This window comes from Habropoda laboriosa, unplaced genomic scaffold (assembly GCF_001263275.1).
Source record: "Habropoda laboriosa isolate 0110345459 unplaced genomic scaffold, ASM126327v1 scaffold276, whole genome shotgun sequence".
In the NCBI taxonomy this organism is placed as follows: domain Eukaryota; kingdom Metazoa; phylum Arthropoda; class Insecta; order Hymenoptera; family Apidae; genus Habropoda; species Habropoda laboriosa.
The window spans coordinates 651908-652144 of NW_017100410.1; the positions used below are offsets into that span (position 1 = coordinate 651908).

Here is a 237-nt window from a genome sequence, read left to right on the forward strand (position 1 = left end):
AAAGAGTAGTGCGTGATTATCAGCTTGTTTCAGCGTTCTTTGCTTCATCCAGGAAAGACAAAACAGTAAAAAAAAAGCAAACAAAAGAGGAAAGGTATGTTCATCTGTTATTGAGCAAGGATAATATCTGGTTTGGATCATGCTTTAACAAAAACTTGTATGATTTACAGGGAATTTAGGGATAGAATGCGAGTATTTGCGCAATTTTATACGGCACAGGAATACGAGCAATTCTTA

General features: G+C 35.4%; 1 protein-coding gene across 1 annotated transcript in view; it reads left to right on the plus strand.

Annotated features, from left to right (window-relative positions):
- The window catches only part of LOC108575473 (transcriptional adapter 2B), a 3729-nt gene that overhangs the window by 1635 nt on the left and 1857 nt on the right, over nucleotides 1–237 (plus strand). Inside the window, exons 7-8 of the mRNA XM_017938289.1 lie at nucleotides 3–94; nucleotides 171–234. Coding sequence (XP_017793778.1) covers nucleotides 3–94; nucleotides 171–234 — 156 coding nt within the window. The remainder of the gene's footprint in view (nucleotides 1–2; nucleotides 95–170; nucleotides 235–237) is intronic.